This window comes from Galeopterus variegatus, unplaced genomic scaffold (genome assembly GCF_000696425.1).
Source record: "Galeopterus variegatus unplaced genomic scaffold, G_variegatus-3.0.2 Scaffold360, whole genome shotgun sequence".
NCBI classification, from domain to species: domain Eukaryota; kingdom Metazoa; phylum Chordata; class Mammalia; order Dermoptera; family Cynocephalidae; genus Galeopterus; species Galeopterus variegatus.
Genome location: NW_007726471.1, coordinates 31,473 through 48,464, shown reverse-complemented (window position 1 = coordinate 48,464; position 16,992 = coordinate 31,473). Strand labels below are relative to the sequence as shown.

General features: G+C 40.8%; 1 protein-coding gene and 1 pseudogene across 2 annotated transcripts in view; one reads left to right on the top strand and one right to left on the bottom strand.

The window, feature by feature from the left end:
- Nucleotides 1-10,048, bottom strand: part of MTFMT (mitochondrial methionyl-tRNA formyltransferase) — an 18,188-nt gene extending 8,140 nt beyond the window's left edge. The window contains 6 exon segments of the mRNA XM_008567956.1: nucleotides 181-272; nucleotides 2,719-2,794; nucleotides 4,003-4,105; nucleotides 5,356-5,478; nucleotides 7,459-7,668; nucleotides 9,828-10,048. Coding sequence (XP_008566178.1) covers nucleotides 181-272; nucleotides 2,719-2,794; nucleotides 4,003-4,105; nucleotides 5,356-5,478; nucleotides 7,459-7,668; nucleotides 9,828-10,048 — 825 coding nt within the window.
- Nucleotides 10,049-13,756: 3,708 nt separating this feature from the next.
- On the top strand, nucleotides 13,757-14,493 carry LOC103586662 (annotated as a pseudogene). Its single transcript, XR_550168.1, has one exon. The product of XR_550168.1 is annotated as a proteasome subunit beta type-2 pseudogene (transcript).
- Nucleotides 14,494-16,992: the final 2,499 nt, after the last annotated feature.

Below are 16,992 nucleotides of genomic sequence, written 5' to 3'. Positions count from 1 at the left end.
ATTTTTATTTTATATGATGGACTGTACTGGCCAGCCACCAAAAAAAAAAAGAAAGAAAATAAACTTCAGGTTTCCTAGGTTTAGTTTATGAGATTCATTCCAAAATAAAAATATTTAGAAAGCAAATTACATACACATAAAACCAATTAGGTGAAACTGCAACCTGACTTCCCAACTTACTATATTTCCAACAGAACGATAAAGTCTGAATATTTGCTCCGAAGTTTGTTCCTCCCAGTTTATACAGCTGGTACCAGCAGAAATCTTAGGGGCTGCAAGATAAAGCCAAGAGCAAGATGAATATCAGGTTCAATGTCCATGATTTTATAGTTATTGATGCTGAGTAATAGGTACAAGAGAATGCATTATAATAGTCGTTCAACTTTTTTATGTTCAAAAATTTCCATCATATAGATTTGTAATTTTTTTTTTTTTTTTTTGGTGGCTGGCCAGTACAGTCCATCATATAAAATAAAAATAATATTCACAGAAATAATGTACATTAAAACTACTCCAAGATACAATTTCTTATCTATTAAGTTAGGAAGTAACATGTGCATAGTGTCATTCATAGTAGTAGTATTTGAAATAGCAAAGACTTGAAATAACCCAAATGCCCACCAATAGAGGATCTGTTGAATAAATTATGATTGATCCATACAACTGAAATCTATGCTGCCATAAAAAAGAAAGAGGAAAATCTCTTCTTACTAATAGGAAGTGGTCTCCAAGATATATTTACTGTTAAGTGAAAAGAGAAAGGTACAGAAGAGTATATATTTTATGCCAGCTTTTGTGAAAGAAAAAAGGAATAATATGGGCCTGTTGGGGTCCCAAGGCATGGAGCCGAGGACGACCCCTCCTCCCACAACCAGGCAAGGAGCATGCCAAAAACACCACTTCCATGTGGGTGGCCCACCACATCCACCACAATAGCCACAGCTGCCGCAAAAGTGGCTAGATGCAACAACCACCATACAGATGGCCTGCCAGCCACTCAAGTGCACTGATACAAGGAGAGTCAACAGCCAAGACCAAAGAAAAGAAGAGGATGTCTCTCTCCACAAAGCCCATTCCAGAATGATAGAAGAAGCATCTATGCTATGATAATATTGGGGGACCAGAACACACCTCTCTCAGCACTGGACAGATCATCTAGGCAACAAATCAACAGAGTAACCGTTATTCTTTCAGAAGGAGAAGAAATCTAGGGTTATCAGAGGTGGGAGGGGGGAGGATGAGGAGGATGGGGAGAGATTTGATGGGGGCATAAAGAGCAAGTATGATTTGTAATAATGTATATGCTAATAATATTGATGTGATCAACATACATCAAAGTTGAACCCCCAAAATATGTATAATCAATTATGATTCAATAAAATTTAAAAAAATTTTTAAAAATAAAGTGAAGTATACCAGAAAAAAAAAAAGGAATATTTACAATATATTTGTTTTTGCTTATTTTGGCATAAGGAAACACTGGAAGGCTAAATCAGAAACTAATAAAAATTGTTACCTATACAGTATAGGATAAGATAGGGATGAAGTGGGACTTCTCTGAGTATCCCTTTTTAAATGGTTTTAACTTTTGAAATATGTAAATGTTTTACATATGCAAAAAATAAAATTAAATCATAAAGAAAAATAAAAAGCATTTCCTAAAATTAAAAACAAATTGAAGGGCCGGCCCGATGGCACACTGGAGAGTGCGCTGGTTGGGAGCGCGGCAGCGCTCCCGCCGTGGGTTCGGATCCCATGTGGAGACCGGTTCCCGCTCACTGGCTGAGCGCGGTGCGGGCACAACACCGAGGGTTTCGATCCCGTTACCGGTCAGTAAAAAAGACAAAAAGGATTAAAAAAAAAAAAAAATTGAAACAAATGTCGCTGAAACACAGTATCATCTATGAAATACTCTTTCTGAAAACTTTAAACCTGAGTCTAGTCAAACTGTTAGAATCTCTAATTTATAGGAAATATAAGGAACAGAAAACAAGTTAAACAACACTGAAAGGAAACAAACAAATCAGGTAACTGGCCTGGTCTCTTCAAAAAGTCAGTAACATAGAGGGGGAAAAACAGTAGAGGGATTATTTCAGATTAAAGAGACTAAAGAGATACAATAACTAATTACAACTGGATCCTAGTTTTAAAAAAAACAGCTATAAAATACATTCTTAGACTATTAGGAAAGTTTAAATATAGACTGGATATTAGATGCTATTAGGAAGTTATTACAAAAGTACTTAAAGATAAAAGGTCATGATTCATACTTCCAAATTAGTAAGCAAAATTTTAAATATATATACATAATAAACACATAGAAAGAGAATATGGTCAAACAATAATTGTTGACGCTGGGTAAACTGGTGTGCATTATACTAGTGTTTCAATTTATGATAACGTTGCTGTTTTTTGTTAATTCCTGAATAATGATTCATTTGGGTAGAAATACTGAAAGCAAAGATAGACTTACAGGATTTAATACTGTGTTTAATACTTTTTAAAATAAAAAGTTGAGAAAAAATGTCCGATCCTTCATGCTAACAGGGAGAGGAGGCACTTACTAATCATTCTTGGAAAAGGACATGAGTGTCCACTGGCACTCAATCTTTAGTCAAAATTAAGGGGAAAGTATAGCAAAGAGGTCAGAGTGTTCAGATGTCATCATGACAAACAAAACCTTAGAAAGATGTAAGTATCTCTGCAGACTTCACTCACCATACGTCACCCCCTCAGTTAGCTGCTGCCTTCCATTGTTCAGACTTTCAGGCAAATTTTTCAAAACCGAAATAAGCTATAAAGAAAAAAGAGAGTGATATATTCAAGAAGAATAGAAGAACAAAAGCAGAAATACATTATAATTTGGTAACATGAAACTATAAAAGAGCTGTATGGCAGGGTAGGGTGGTAGTAAATTGGCTTAAGCTGTGAGGATACACGTCTACTTGGTGAGTTTCAGTAGAGATGCCGCTCTCTGTAAGAGTACCGGTCATTGATTTGCTTCCAGAGAATGCTGGGCTTTGCCTGGCTGTACAAGTTTTCAGCATCAGGACAGCCTGTGCTCAGCTAACCATATTCACCCCAGAGGAAGGAAGGCAGTGGAGCCTCACAGAAGGAGAATGTATTCTGGAGTCACACAGTTCTAAGTTCAAATCCCAGTTCTACCACCTACTAGCTGTCTAACTGTGGGAAAGATGTTTAACTTGTCTGTGGCCTTCAAGGTCATCATCCGTGAAATAACTGACAGCAACAAATAACTGTAACATTTGTTGGGAGGGTAAAAAAAAAAGTCCATAGAATATCTAGAAATGTCTTGGCACACAAGCCAATGCTCAATAAATGGCAGCCACTACTATAAGATCACTTCCAAGGTGAGTGCCTACAATGGGAAATACCATCTATGTTGTTGAGAAAAATTTTTCTTCTGTATAAAATTAACTAGTTCATATAAAAAAACATGAATTCAGTCATTAAACATTTACCCAGACCTTACTGTGTACAGATTCATTGAGCTATACAAAGCCACAGAGAGAAGAAAGGTCATCTGCTCGTAGGGTGGTCAGTAGAATTCCAGGGCATACAATGCAAATGACTGGAATCCAGGCATAAAAGTAGGAGGAAAGCTGAATCACTTAGGAAATAGCTGTTAGTTCAGTCTGACAGGGATATAAAGTACACACACACACGCACACACATACAAAAGTGAGGAGAATGAAATTAGGAAGAATAGTCTAAAGGCCTCACTATGAAATGCAGTGGATCATATAAGATCACCTGTTCCACTTGAAAGCCTTTACTAAGTACCCACTCCATGTAAATTCCCAAAGACTTTCATGAGATCACAAATGCCAGGCTAATTTTTAGGAAGCCAGGGATAGAAACCACTGTTTTTTATTTTTTTAAAGAAACATAAAATTGCAAGTCATAACATTGTTCTTTTCATCATAACCACTTAGGAAACCTATAAATGAAAGAAAACAGTGGGATATTGGAGAACTATACCATGTTGGCACCCAGTCTTGACAATACTGCTTCCAATTCCTTTGCTGTGCTCTTGGGTGGCACAGGAATGGTTTCCTGCTTGAGAATTGGGCCCACGTCAAACCTAGCAAAATGTCAAAAGCAAAAAATAACATGATTACCATTTCTTAAAATCAATATGTTTGACTACATACTACAAAGATAGTTTACTGCTGGCTACTAATTTGGCTGTTAACTACTAGCAAGAGAAACATGTCAGTCTGAAAGAAGGGACAGCAAAATATGGCCTGTATTTAAATTTATTTTTTCCTAAAGGAGAAAAGTATACAGTTGCATATCAAGGATTTAACTGCAATTATAAATAATTCTACCATTAGTAATAGAGAGTATATTTGTATATGAAAAGCACTAGGCCAAGAATTTATTTTTGAAGGAAGTATAATTAGGAAATTCATAACTATTTCTGCATTTCCTTCCTTAGAGAACGAGAGTTTTACCTGGATTGTAATCACTGGTGATTATAAGTAGACACAAGTATATGTGCATTCCCACAAGTCTTACATTTTACATAAAGCTCTCTAAACACTGGCCATAGGCTTTCATTAGAAATATGCTTTATTTTCAATTTTTAACTTTGTGGTTTTTTAAATTCTATATTTAACCTATGAGCTTTCATAAAATGTTTATTATGAAAAATTACAAACATTCACAAAAACAGAGAGAATAATCTAATAAATCATCATATATACATCATCCAGACATTAGAATTATCAAAGATTTGTCACCTTTGTTTCATCTACTCCCTCCCTTTCTTTCTGAAGTAAGTTAAAGCAAATCCCAGATATCATGCTGTTCTTGTGAACTTGTGAATTATTCTTTTCTGTGGGGAAATTAGGTGGTAACAGGCAGAGGCTTAATAAACTCTTCAAGTAATTTTAAAGAATTTTTCTAGATTGCAGCAGGTATGATAGAAAAAAAATTAAATGTTTAAGACAATTATATTATATGTTGATACACAATATATTCTTATGTCAGGTTCCAAAAAATTTTTGACCATAGTTTAGAAGCCAAGGTCAGCAGAACTGAGATTCAAAACAACTAACATACAAAAATCCACCTCTCATTTACACAATGTCTTTTATAGAAATCCAGGTGTTAATATAATGTATTTCAACTTACAAATTAGAAAACTCACAAGGACTTTAAAGAAACTCTATATAACTACCAGGAAAATCCAGAAAGGGTATAAAGGCAAAAGAAGTTTTCTGGAGTTGAAGAAATTAGTGCGCATCATCCACTCATTCATCTCCCTCACCCCAAACAGACTGATATCAACATTTAAAATCATAAAAATCTCAAGAAAATATGCTCTACCTTTTAGGTCTAATTTGCATAATCGTTACTCCAGTAACTGTGTCTCCGTGAAGCACTGTGTGGATTATAGGGGCTGGACCACGCCACCTCGGGAGGCAACTGGGATGGACATTCAATATGCCACTGAGTTAGAAAATGAAGAAATGTATGTCAGTGGACCCTGCCATTTAGTTACTGCTATCTAGACTAATATGCTACTTTTCATTACTAAATTCTCCCAGAAATCTGGAAAAACTGATAGTTAAATCTCGTCTCGTATCACCCGAAAGGAAAATGTCAGAAGTAAGTCCACTCTCTTACCAGGAGAAATCAATGAAACTTAATTAAAAACAGCAAGAACAACTATTCACTGTTTCAGAGATGTTCCACAACAGCTCATGATGTCTGGGAGTTTTTAAATAAAATTTAAAAATGCATTCATTAGTATATGAGAAGAACTACTCAACTCTATTATGTATCTCATGAACAATGCAAATTATTTATAATTTAGATACATAATTACCCTCACCACTTCACTTAGTTTACATATAGAATGCCTAAAATAAGCTTCTTGAATCTCCATCAAATGATCTATTTGCCTTTGCTATTTATCCCAATATACCTGTCACCTATTGATGAGCAACTTAAATACTTTACTGATCTGTCACTGGCTTAGTTACATTTCCATCAGCATGAATGCGCACTTTAGAGTGTGTGTATTCGAGAAAGCCGTACATTCTAAGTCTCACTGTTCAGCCCAGTCCCATTCACCCAACAACACTCACTGAGCACAATCCGTGGGCAGGGCTAGGGATAACAGCGGCAGCAAACCAAACAGAAAAACAATCCTGCCCCCAGGGAGCTTATGTATAAAGAGTGGGAGATAAGCAACAAAAAACAAAATACACAAAAAATTTGTCAGATGGTACTGAGGGCTATGGAGAAAAATAAAGCAGAAGGGGACAGGAGTATTGGGTGGTAGATTACAATTTTAATAGTGGTCAAAGAAGGTTTTACTGATAAGAAGGCACTTGAGCAAAGACATGAAGGAGGTCAGGGGACAACCAGCAGATGTACGGGAGAAAAGCTTTCCAGGTAGAGGGAACAATAAGTACAAAGATCTTAAGGAAGGTGAATGCTCAGCAAATTCAAGGCACAGCAGGGAGGCCAGTGTGGCTAGAGTGGAGTGAACCAGGGGAACAGTACTAGGAGGTGAGGCCAGAGAGCCTGCAGAGGACCTAACCATGTAGGTCCTCATAGGCCAACATAAGGACTTTGACTTTTATTCTGAGATGGAAAACTACAAAGGATTTTGAGCAGAGTGACAAAATCCAACTTGCGTTTTAAGAGAATCACTCTGGCTGCTGGGTTGGTAAAAGACTGAGAGGGCCAAGGGCAGAAGTAGAGACCAAGTAGGAGACCACTCAGTAATGAAGGCAAGAGTGGCAGCAGTTGAAGTGATAAGATACAGCCATTCTAGACACACTCTGAAGGCAGAGGCAAAGAATCACTCTGGCTGCTGGGTTGGTAAAAGACTGAGAGGGCCAAGGGCAGAAGTAGAGACCAGGTAGGAGACCACTCAGTAATGAAGGCAAGAGTGGCAGCAGTTGAAGTGATAAGATACAGTCATTCTAGACACACTCTGAAGGCAGAGGCAAAAAGATTTCTTGATGGATTGGATGTGGGGTGTGAGATAAGAAATCAAGAATGACTCCAAGGTTTTGGGCCCAAGCAACTGGAAGGATGGACTTGCCATTTATTTAGACAAAAATTTTGGGAGAAGCAGGTTTTGGGCATCTTGAATGTAAGATACCTATAAGACATCCAAGCAGAGATATGGAGGAGGCAATGGGTGTCAGGGGCCTGGAGTTCAGAGAGAGAGATGGGTTGGAGGGACAAATTTGGGAGTTGTCGGCATATATATGGAATTTAAATGAGTGGGTGAAAGTCCATAGAGAGTTTTAAGGAGCTAATACATTTGACAATTCATGCCACAAATAAAATGTTTTATTTAAAAATAAATACTAAAGAAAGCATAGAGTTCAAATGATTACATTTTACATACCAGGTCTGCTTATAAAGACCAAGATTTCTATCCTGTGTTTCCTTATAAATCAAACTTACTAGGGAAATTTAAGAATAAGAGCCTCACTCAAAAGTCGGCCAAATGAAGCCACTACTCCAACATCATATTCTTCAGATCCCACATCTGGCCACTCATACACTGGAAGCTGGGACTGCACAGCATATTGCTTCACTGGCAGTCCTTTCAGTGATGGGGAAGGTACAGTGACCACATCCAGTTTTTCGATTAACTCTTCCTCTTTGTTTTCCCTAAATTAAAAAGATTGGAAGAAAAACATGAGTATTAAGGCAATGACTTAAACTACTTCACACATATCTAAGGTAAATAATCATTTTTATGATTAAACTCATGAAGCACTTAGAGCTAAATGATTAAAACTGGTGTGACAGAAGGACTGAGCTTTTATTTTTTATTTAATTTTAATTATTTTAAATTTAAAGAGCCACATGTGGCTAACGGCTACCAGTTGGATGGCATCATTCTAGAGATTTCCTGTGCATACAGAAGCATATACAGTACAGATATTTTACACAATTGGGATATTATACATACCATTCTGCATTTTGTTTTTGTCTTCTTAACAATGCTATATATGCTATTATATGAATCTTTTAAAAAATGGGTTAAATATACATATGCTTGTATATTCACTGAACATTTGTAGAAGCATAAGAAACTGAAAACAGTAGCTATTTCTGGAGAGAGGAACTGGGAGACAAAGGTGGAAGGAAATGACTTTTCACTGTATATCCTTTGAATATATGGAATTTCATACCATAATCATGTGTCATTCAAACAGTACTTTTAAAACAAACAAAAATAGGGCCTGCCCGTGGCTCACTCAGGAGAGTGTGGTGCTGGTAACACCACAGCCACAGGTTCAGATCCCTATATAGGGATGGCCAGTTAGCTCACTTGGGAGACCGTGGTGCTGACAACACCAAGTCAAGGGTTAAGATCCCCTTACCAGTCATCTTTAAAAATAAATAAATAAACAAACAAATAAATAAGACAAAACTATATATCATGGGCATCATCCCATGGCAGTACATGTAGCACTACCTCATTCTTTTTACCTGCTGCATAGTATCCCAGCACCTAGCAGCTGTCCATTCATTGAACAGGTATTGCATGCACATGTTGAGGAGTTATGAGAAAGGGAGTATGTACCAGGGCACTAAAAAGAAAGCACAGGAGTAATGGAGATGCCAAGTGAAGCTTGGTGACCCATCATCAGAAAGGTCGGGGTACATGCAGTGAGAGATGCCGGCGGCAATGTGGGAAACAGCAACATACGGAGGGTGCGGGAAGGGAACACGGTGTGAAGGGTGTTTCAGGGCATGTAGAGGGAGGAGCACGATACAACGGGATTGATGAGGGATTCTGCATATGAAGGGCTGCTGTCAAGTATTTGTAGGGGAAACATGAGGGAGTGAGATGGCAGAAATGGGCGGGGGAGAGGGGGACGTTAGGAAAAAAATGGAATGGGGAAATAAAAAACGTAAGTTGGGAGAAAAAGGTTGCCACCACATACCATGGACTCTCAGGATGGTTGGATTTCAAATAATTTTCCCCCCAGTAAACAAGATTTGCTAAGTTTTATAAATACTAAAATGGTATACCTAAGAGTTCTGATTCATAAGTTTATTCATTTGAGTAAAAGGCCACAAAAAATGATTACATTGTGTAATGATAAATATAGTAATTATCCTGATTTGAGGATCACGTATTGCACACCAGTATAGATATTCAACTTTGCATCCCACAGATGTGTACAATCAATTATATTTCAATTAAATTTTTTTTCAAAAGTTCATTCATTTGAAAACTGTTTTTGGACTACGTCCTCGTTTCAGCCCCTGAAAACTGGGTCCGGCTGTATACAAGGAGGACAAGGGGAGCAAAGTAGTGAGACCTGGGTGAGCAGAGGATGCAGGGACTCGAGGGTACACACTAGATGGATGGGAGGCAGTAGGGGCAAGTGGAAAGGGGGGAACTTTGAATTCAAACCCGGTTTTAGTCCCATCCAGCTCGGCTGATGACCGTGGGCAGCCGCTTAACCTCTCTGAGCCCCGGCTTCCTCACGCTTACCCTCTCTGAGCCCCGGCTTCCTCACACGCAAATCGGGCAGGGAGGTGGTGAGACAGACGAGGTGATGGAGGCAAAGCCCCCAGCCCTGGCACGGCATCGCGGGGGACCCCGGGGGCTTGGAGAACCGACAGACAGGGCCGGGAGTGGGAGCGTAGACAGGAGAGGCTGACCGGCGCCCGGAGACACCGAGGTCTGGGCCCACACTGCTCCAGGGCCGCTGCTCTCCGCGACGAGGAGACCCAAACCTCCGGCCGGCCACACAGGCTCGGCATCGGCGCCTTTAGCTGCCGGGATCCCCAACCCCGGGCCCGGATACCTGGAGGTGTGCAGCGCCCGCAGCGCCTCGAGGGCGAACTGGTCCGTGCCGAAAAAGAGCACCCGCCAGGGCGGCTTCTCGCGGATTCGGGTGTCCCGGCAGTCCTCCCGGCCTTGGGTCCCGCCGCGCCCGGCCAGCACTCGCCAATAAGGGATCGGCCTCCCACCCACTGCGCCACCGCACAGCCGCGGCCCCCAGCAGCACCGCGCCAGAACCCTCATCGCTTCCGCCGCCGGGGGCCCAGCCTGCGCAGGCGCGTCCGGGCAGGGACGAGGGCGAGGCTGAGGGGGGCGGGGCCGGGAGGTAACCTGATGGGCGGGACCTGCAGGCGGCTGGGGGCGGGGCGTGCCCGGGAACCGCGGGGGCGGGGCCTGCCTTATTGGAGGCGTGGCCCGTCTGTTTTGGAGCTGATGAATGAATTTGCCAGCTCGAGGTTCCAAGATTTTTGCTGCGTTTATTTGCACTATTTAGCCAGTCCCCCAAAAGAACCCTTATGGGAAAAAATGTGTTTTCAGACAATGAAACCTCATTTATTTACGTAGTGCGGTGTCATTTTCTCAGCCATTTTAATAACTAATATTTACTGAATACTTTCTATGTGCCACGCTTTGGCTAAGCATTTTATATCACTATTTCAGTTAATCCGCACATCTACCATACGAGGTAGACATTACTACAATCATTTTACTCGAGAGAAACTGAGGCTCAAAAAAAATAAATAAATCTGAGGCTCAGTGAAGTTAGGGGCTTACCAGTGTGTATAGGGTCTGCACAGCTAGTAAATGGCAGAGCAGGGGTGGGACTTTTGTCCATGTAGTTACCAAGCCTGTGATCCTAACCATTTGGCCTCCACAGCAATCCTATGTATTACGCAAGTCAATGTCCCCACTTTGCACCTGAGGAAACTGAGGCTCAGTTACTTGCTGGTAGTCGCCTTCATGAATTAAATAAAGACTCCGTTTTTGCCCCTACCCTGTGGGTTCCCTCACACAAAGAGGGATACCATAGAGGAGATTCCTACAGAAAATGGGCTAGGAAATTGTCCCCAGAAGACTTCTGAGGACTATTAGTGCTTAGATTCCACTGTAATCCCGAGGCTGATAGAGTGACCTCCTGAGTACAGTCACACATTCATGAAGCCAGCTCTGAGCAGAGACCACACCCTGTCCTAGTCTTATTCTCACCTCCTTTTCCCATCACACAGTCTTAAACCCGGTGACCCTGGACCAGTCCTTTCCCCTAGATTATGATCTCTGCACATCCCCACTTCCGTGCCTTTGCTCATGCTGTCCTTCCTAGACTGCCGTCCCACATCTCTTCCTCTCTGGATGGTATCCGTTCTTCAGTGCCAAATTCAGAAATCCTCCCTGAAGCTTCAAAGCCTTGTATCCATGGATTTAAAGTCATTCTCCGGGTGCCCTGTAGGGACCTCTGCTTCTCGCATGGTTCAGTATTATCGAGGAAAGTTGTCTAATGTATGCATAGACATTGATAATTCACCTGCATGTTGAACAAAATAGAGAGAGGCAAAAAGGAAGGGATTCCAGTGATCTTGCTCATCTGATCACATATGAGGAGAGTGAGATGGGATCCCAAAACTTCTATTCTTTAATCTAGTTCTATTCTAGTATCCTGTCTTAGGGTAAGCAGAATATGATTCTAATATTCAAAGAATGGTCTTTTTTCATACAGCATGACCTACACTAAATAGTCATTTGGGTTTTCATCTGAGAATTTAGCTGTCTAAAGTGTAACTCTTTTGTATTTATGTTTATGTGATTTCTCCGCTGATGGATTTTAAGCTTCTTGAGTTAGAGAGCCTGTCTTATGCTACATTTAATTTTCAACAGCCCAAGTTCTCCCAGGTAGCCCTGCTCCAGGTAGAATTTTTTTTATTTGTTTTGTTTTTTTGGCAGCTGGTGGTACAGGGAACCTGAACAGGTAGAGCCGCCTTGAACCACAGTGTGACTGCTCAGTCTGAGGAGCTGACATCAACCTGTTTTCTTTTTTCCATTGAGCTGCCTCCTACCATTGACATCTAACTTTCTAGTGGGTGGTCTTTAGATTTGCAACAAACTTCTTTTTTAAAAAAACTGAACATGATATTATTGTAATGATGAAGTTTTCCCAGGATGCTAAAATGAAAGTATTACTGAAACTCTTGGTAGTGAGTTAGGGGTATTGGGAGGGGGGAGTCCACTTCCAAGCTCAGACAAACCCACCAGTGGAGCTACCATAAAGCACACAGAGAAGATGAGGACTCTGCCTCTGAATGGCAGAGAGTTTTATGTAATAAATTAAGACATACAGAAAGCACATCCAAGGGACTGGAACCAGATAGTGCTAATTAGGTTGGTGCTTCCACTTCCGGAAACCTTTCTTCCTTGATGAATAGAGTATGTGTGTGCATTGAATCAATGAAATTACTCCAGGTTCTGAGTCTAGATGACAAGACAATAGCAGTGGCATTGATATGGGAAAAGAACCTACTTGGTGGTAGACATGACAATCCTTCAGCTTTGAACGCTTTGAAACTGAAGTGACGAGGTGAGCAGGTGGAGATGTTTGGTAGAAAACTGGAATATGGGGGTGGCCTCCATGACTCGTGGGTGCCCAGAGCTGTTCTGGGAGTGGGAGGAGGCAGGAGCCACCTCCTCTCCCTGTTCCCCCCTGCCCACCCTACCCCTAACTATGTGCATATGACTTCTGTGGGGTGAGGAAACCTGACACAGATTAAATGTGTGTGTGTGTGCATGTGTGTGTGTGTGTGCGTGTGTGTGTGTGTGTAATCAGTCCTTTGGTGTTGCGAGTCAAAAAGGGGGAACAGCCAGAGCCCTGGAAGAGATGAAGCAGGGGCATGAGCAGGAAGATCAGAGCTTTGATTGGTAAGAAAGCCAATGCCTGAGTCCACAAGAACTTCTGCTTGTGGCCTGCGAGGCAATGCCACATGTGATCAGAGGAAGGTCTAGGGCGGGAACTTCATGAAGCCTTCTGGGATGCAGTTCCAGAGTCATCTCCGTGTACTGCCATCTCCTGCCTTTAGTTGCACTGGTAGTCCACGAGGGGTGCTGCTCATCAACCTTTCTCATCACTGAGTGTGGCGGACATTCACTTGCTTCAGTGCCTCTGACTCTTGTTGCTTTGCCTCACACGGATTTGTCACCTCTCTTCCCCTGGGTGATGGAGACACAAAGGATTACTCAAAGCCCATCTTTTCTGAGCAGTGAGACACCCTGAAGCGGTTAACTTCCAATAAAAAGAAAGAAAGTAGGTTTTATTACAATGTGTGTAAAATGCCATGTTGGGGCCAAGGAAAATCTTCCTCTTCACCCCTAAAAGTTCACTAAAAAAAATTACAGTCAAGATTCAATGAGTATGGGGCCGGCCCGGTGGCGCACTGGATAGTGTGCCGCTTGGGAAGCGCTGCGGCGCTCCCGTCGGAGGGTTCGGATCCCACATACAGACCGGTTCCCGCTCACTGGCTGAGCGAGGCGCGGGGGCAACGCTGAGGGTTGCGATCCTGTTGCCAGTCCCCGGTCCGGTATGGGGGCGACACTGAGGGTTGCGATCCGTTGCCGGACACGGAAAAAGACAAAAGACAAAAAAAAAAAAAAAAAGATTCAATGAGTATGAAGAAAAGGCATAACAAATTTCATTTTAATATGCTGGGGAGGGCAATGCATGGGGGAATCACAACAGAGTGATTTCCCAGTAATCCAACAGGGTACAGATTCTTATCTGCCCCTCTCTGAAGGAGAAAGAGAGATGGAGGTGTAGAAGTAAATGATTCTTAGGGGGACTCAATGGGCTTGGAGAACATACAATGGCCTGGGACAAAGTCCGTTGAGCCCACAGAGCAGACAATGACTGGTAATTGATTCTTTTCAAAATGCTGAATGGGGAGTTCCACGCACTGTCCAGCTTGCAGCCCCCAGCCTCCCACCACCATGGAGTACCTCAGCATCCAGAGCCCTGACTATGTTCACCTCCAACCGGGTGGCCTCCAGCAATATTGTCCAGATGAAGGACGATCATGACAAGATGTTTAAGATGAGTGAAAAAATCTTACTCCTATGTGTTGCAGAGGCTGGAGGCACTGTACAGTTTGCAGAATATATTCAGAAAAATGTGCAACTTTATAAGATGCGAAATAGATATGAATTGTCTCCCACAGCAGCAGCTAATTTCACATGCCAAAATCTGGCTGACTGTCTTCCGAGTTGGACTCCATATCATGTGACCCTCTTCCTGGCAGGCTATGATGAGCATGAGGGACCAGCGCTCTACTACATGGACTACCTGGCAGCCTTGCCCAAGGCCTCTTTTGCAGCCCACGGCTATGGTGCCTTCCTGACTCTTCGTATCCTGGACCGATGCTACACACCAACTATCTCACATGAGAGGGCAGTGGAGCTTCTTAGGAAATGTCTGGAGGAGCTCCAGAAACGCTTCATCCTGAATCTGCCAATCTTTAGGATCAGATCACTGACAAAAATGGCATCCATGACCTGACCAACATTTCCTCCTGAAACAGGGTTCCTAACATCATGCCCTCCCTCCCACTTGCCAGGAACTTTCTTTGATGGGCTCCTTTATTTTTTTCTGCTCTCTTGACGTGCACTCTTGATAGATGATTAATTCAGAATAAAGCTGAATATGGATAAATGAAAAAAAAAAAAAAAACCTTAATTGGACCAAAATAGAAGACAATGGTCTGTCACAAAAGTCTGTCCAGGTGTGTTGACAGACTTGAGTCTTTCCTCCTGTGATATGAGTTAAGTTAATGAAAACTCAGGGAAAGGACCAATGGTAATTTCTTCCTCTTTGGCAGGTCTGGACATTAGACAGATAAGGGAACATCTTCATCCTGTGCTTTGGAGAGCGACAGAGGACTGAGAGACAGGAGGGGCAAGGTCAGAGAAACCCTGAGGCCACTGCTTTATTTCAGCATGTCAAAGCACCATATTTTGGGGTAACAGCCCCAACAACTAACATAACATTTTAGCTCATCTAAGACTTGCATTTATATTCTGATTAGCCTAATTAAATGGGATTTTCTAAAGTCTGTATATTTGTCTTATAGGCCATATAACTAATTGTTATTTATACCAAAAATATAGGAATATGAAAACATAAACATGGGATCTCATGTAATCTAATTATAATACCTAGTATAGTGTGTAAACTTTAGGTACTGCTTTGTGGAACCACAGAATTACTCCTCGTGAATTACTTGAGTAAAATTTATCATGCATACTTAATATCAATGGTGATTAATCTATTATTTAACATAAACTTTAATTGTAATATAAGACCACTAATTAACTTTAAGAATTTAGACTAATATTAATTTAAAGTACTTAATAAATGATTTTTAATTATCTGAAAAAAATTTAAGAAATGAAAAGGAATAGAGACAGAAAGAATATGTACAAGTACTTGGAGACTGCACAATACTTTCTATGGCCAGTCACAAAAGACCATAAAGCCCAAATAAATGTATGATTTAATTTATAAGAAATGTCCAGAATGGGAAAATCTAGAGAGATTAAAAAGTAGGGCAGTGGTGGGAGTTGGGAAGAAATGAGGGGTGCCAGCTAATGAGGTTTCCTTTTGGGTGATGAAAATGTTCTAAAATTGATTGTGGTGATGGCTGCACAACTCTATGAACATACCAAAAACCATTGAACTGCACATACTAAATGGGTGAAATGTATGGTATGTATGTTATATATATGAATAAAGCTGTTAAGGGGGCTGGCTGGTTAGCTCAGTTGGTTAGAGTGTGGTGCTGATAACACCAAGGTCCGGGGTTCGATCCCTATCGTGGCCAGATGTTCAAAAAAAAGTTTTTATGTATTCTTGTCTTTATAAAAACATACTTTTTTCATTATATTCAAATTATTAGAATAAAATCAATGCCATAAAAACTGTCTCCTTATGAGACTTCTTTTATTTTTAGGGCCAATGTTTAAAGTTTCAAATAAGGTCATCCTCATCATTATTTAGAATGTATATTTAAAATATGTATGTATTGAGGTATATTAAAATTAACTAAGTAATTGAAGAAAGAAATTCATATATAATAAAGTACTAATATGCATGATTATAAGTATACAGTCTGTCCTCAACGTGAGGTAGTAAAAATAATTTTTTTTTTAAAGATGACCAGTAAGGGGATCTTAACCCTTGACTTGGTGTTGTCAGCACCACATTCTCCCAAGTGAGCCACAGGCCGGCCGTGTGAAAAAAATTTTATCTTCTCTTTTGCATAGATGACAGAAAGTTTTTTGCTGTACTTTTTTTTCTTTTTCTTTTTCTTTTTTTTTCTTTTTGTGGCTGGTTGGTACAGGAATTAAACCCTGGACCTTGGTGTTATCAGCACTATGCTCTAACCAGCCGAGCTAACCGACCAACCTCCTGTACTTTTTCAAATGTATACTTTAAAAGAGTCTATTAACTTTTATGAAATTTTTGTAAATATAAAAACTGCAAACAACTGTAAACATACATCAAGATGGGGTTTCTCACTTTTAGAGAAGTTTTAATTCCTGACGTTTGGTAGGTTACCTTCTGTTATGGTTGTTACAAAGCATTGTACAACTCTGGTTGATAAAATAGCTAAAGTTGTGGTCATTTCTTGTTCTTGGACACCTGCGTTCATATCTGAACACATTTTTTGACGGTGCTCTCCTCTGAAACCAGGCCCCACGTAGAGAGTAATAAAACAAATACCGTCGTTTATGCTCTAAACATCGTTGCTACATCCCAGACAGCCACTAGATGGCGCCACAGCCTTGCCCTCCTGCTACTCACAGAGGGCCCTAGAAATAATGATTGTACTGATAATTACTGACTGATGCGCTCCATCGTTTTTAATTAGCTCAATAGTAAACTTCCTCACTTATAGGGTTCAGAATATGGGGAAATCTGTCAAATCGAAAACAGTTTAAGCTACCCTAAGTTAGTTTTGCATAGGTAAGGTGTTACTGTGAATATATTATCATATATCCCACGTTGCTAGTAGCTTATTTCTGTTCATGTTGTAAAGGCTGTCAATAAATTTACTTCAAAGATTATTTTTTTATTTTTTATTTTTTTTGTCTTTTTCCATGTCCGGCAACGGATTGCAACCCTCAGTGTCACCCCCGTACCGGACCGGGAC